This window comes from Leiobunum rupestre, chromosome 11 (genome assembly GCF_980474605.1).
Source record: "Leiobunum rupestre chromosome 11, qqLeiRupe1.1.hap1, whole genome shotgun sequence".
NCBI classification, from domain to species: Eukaryota; Metazoa; Arthropoda; class Arachnida; order Opiliones; family Sclerosomatidae; genus Leiobunum; species Leiobunum rupestre.
This window is the reverse complement of record NC_143394.1, coordinates 49,530,138-49,532,989: the sequence shown is the minus strand read 5'-3', so window position 1 is coordinate 49,532,989 and position 2,852 is coordinate 49,530,138. Positions and strand designations below refer to the sequence as shown.

Here is a 2,852-nt window from a genome sequence, read left to right as displayed (position 1 = left end):
TGGCCGGGTTGGGAATTCTCAAGAATTCATTTGGGGGCCTGAGAATCTCCTGCCCCCCCCCCCTATACGGGCCTGTTGTGTCGTCCGAGGCTGGAAATATTTTGTCATATTTTTAACCCAACTTAATTTTAAACTGAAAGCTTCCACCAAAGAATTTTTAAATAAAAGTAGGTTCTTTTTAAATAATAAACAAAATTAAAAAAAGATTATTTCGTTTAATGGAAATTTTGAAAGTACAGCTCTTCAATAACGGAATTTTAACAACACAAAACTTTGTACAAGTCAAATTTTGTTTTAGTGATCTTCGGGGCAATGGGTTTGAATTCCTCCGTCTGGGCGGCAATCGCGTCTCTCACCAAGGATTTAACTACAGTCGCGATGAAAACCGCTTTCTTCAGATCCTGGTAGTCCGGATGACCAGACCGAGTACAGGCTAGCAGGGTCTCAAGTAGCTTCGTCAAGCGATTCCAGAAGTGGATGGGCGCGAAGTAGCAGCCTAAGAACTCGACGTGTCCAATTTTCTTGGCCATCTTCTTCCGGAAGTGATAGTTGAAAGAGCGGAAACGGGGGTTTTGGTCGACGTCACGCTGAAGGAACGTCGTCACTTCCTTGGCGTATTCGGCGTACCGGAGATAGGCCCGCCTGTATCCGAAATCTCGGAGGAACTCCAAAACCAGATCCCCGATGATGGCGTCAGGGTTCTGGGTACTGACCCGCCTGTTTAGCTTCTGGGCGAAAGTCAACATTTGACGTGCCATGATGGGAAAAGCGCTGAAGCCTTTCGTGAGCGTCAGTTCGAATCTGTATTCGTACTCCGCGCTTTCCAATAACGGTGCACAGCCGTGAGTCAAGACGCGGCTTAGAACTAACGAAGACCACATCGTTGTCTCAATCAATTGACCAATTGGATTGTTACGGCTCGCACCCAAGAGGCCCAATCGGGTTTGCGCGAACTGGGCGATGTGTTTCAAGGTGATGTTCAACTCCAGCGGCGGTGGCGTCGGTCTCGCCACTTGGCCTTTAGCGAGTAGGGCGTCCCTCGGATCGATAGCCCCGATTCCGGCCAGTCGAGCAACGAAGTCCCGGCCAAAACGGACAATATCCAGATCAGGGTGGTCGTTCTTGAGTATTTTGACGGCGCTGGCAAGGTTCCACTCGAGGGCCGATAAGGCTAGTTTGGGCGTCCCCAGGAAGTTTAAGTGTCTTCCGAAGTCTCGACAGTGGAGACGCGTTTCAACCAGTTTTCCGAGTTCGGCGAAGTACTGGCGATACGCTTGGGACAAGGAGACACCGTTGAATCCGATGACCACCTTCCGCGTGGCACCGCTGGATGAGTATTCTTCGTTGGCATTTTCCTAAGAAGTCTTCAACTCGGTGTAGAACTGGTAGTGACAGTTGTAAATTATCTGGACGCTTCTTTTGACATTGGCCGGAAGTTCCAGGAAGTGGGCCTCGACGCTGGTGGTGTATTCGTGCCACCTAGGAGCAACAAACACACAAGGAGAACGCAATCCGTCAAAAGTCGTGGATTTTCTTGCGTACGTTTTTCATTGGCTAGACGCTTTAGCGCCTGCTGCCGTCGGAAGGGGAAAATTCGGAAATTGTCTTCCCCCCCCCCGCCCGTAAAACGTTCAGCGTAAAGGCTCGTGACGCTCGTCCAATGAAATTCGTACACAACCCTTCGTTAGCGTGTTTAAAGGCTAGCTGCGTTCTCCTTGTGTTTGTTGCTCCTAGTTGCCACTGTCCGAGAAACTGGGCCTGCTCTTCCAACACTCTCTTCATTATGTCCACGCATTGCTGGTTCATTGTCGGGATGATTTCTTTGGGTCGGGTGGAGCTCTGCCTTTTAAACAACAGCTTCCGCATTTTCAGAGAAGTTAACGACTTTCGTTCGCAATTTAGCCTCTTTTTAAAAGTGAAAATAATCACGCGATAAATACGCTGACACGCTTCACAATTATTGGCCGTCTTAGAAACGCGCGTGATTTAACCGTTAACCTCAACAAGTTTCTAATGGAAGGGAAAACCGAAGAACTCGGGGGAACCCCTTAAACCAGTGGGAAGAGAACTTGCAAACAAGCTGGGATCGAACCCGGCTCCTCTTGCTGCGAGGCGAAAGTGCTAATAACTCCACCACCCCTTTTATCGACGTGTACGCTGATAACACTGCCATAGTGGCTAAATATGACCAAAGCGAAAGATACTACTACCAAAGACAATAACACACTACTCAGCTCGAGTGCGAGTCCAAGTCGGAGGTTGGCGAAAATGTCAGTGTCGAGAAACGTTCGGTCAGAAAATTATTATTTATGGTTATTATGTAACTTCTGGTACAAAATATATTTGAGACCCCATAAAATGATTTGGTTTTTTTGCCAAGTCTTGTAAAAACTAATGGTTATTCGTCTTCAAAAAAAATATATTTTTATTTTCCCATAATTTATCAATATTTGGCGACGATAATTTTATGGTTTGAGTCTATTTGATCGATTCCCAAATGATCGAACGGGTCCCATTTGATCGAATTTCCATTAGATCGAATTGCATTTGATCGAATGGCATTTGATCGAACGAAATTTGATCGAAAGCTACTGTAGGGTAAAACTACTAGTTTTTAGGAGTAAATCGAAAATGCAACGGTGCATACGCGCCTACGGCGCGCGTACATCACCCTAACCTAACCTAACCTAACCTAACCTAACCTGACCCTATTTATATATATCGAAAACAACGGGCCGTTATCGTCGATGTCATAAAAAATTCCATCATATAGTGTATAAAGTAAAAATCTCTTCATCTTTGTGGCTTCATACAGTTAAAGCAATGCATTAGTCCATCATTATTCCTTCTGC

The 2,852-nt window shown here is 46.0% G+C and overlaps 1 protein-coding gene across 1 annotated transcript; it reads right to left on the bottom strand.

Annotated features, from left to right (window-relative positions):
• Positions 1–241: 241 nt before the first annotated feature.
• Positions 242–1,871, bottom strand: LOC149923138 (uncharacterized). Its single transcript, XM_090163531.1, has 2 exons — positions 1,742–1,871; positions 242–1,479 (listed from the first exon to the last, which is right to left on the bottom strand). Exon 2 carries the CDS (start codon positions 879–881, stop codon positions 258–260), a length of 624 nt encoding a protein of 207 aa, XP_090019657.1. The 5' UTR covers positions 882–1,479; positions 1,742–1,871; the 3' UTR covers positions 242–257.
• Between the last annotated feature and the right edge of the window lie 981 nt (positions 1,872–2,852).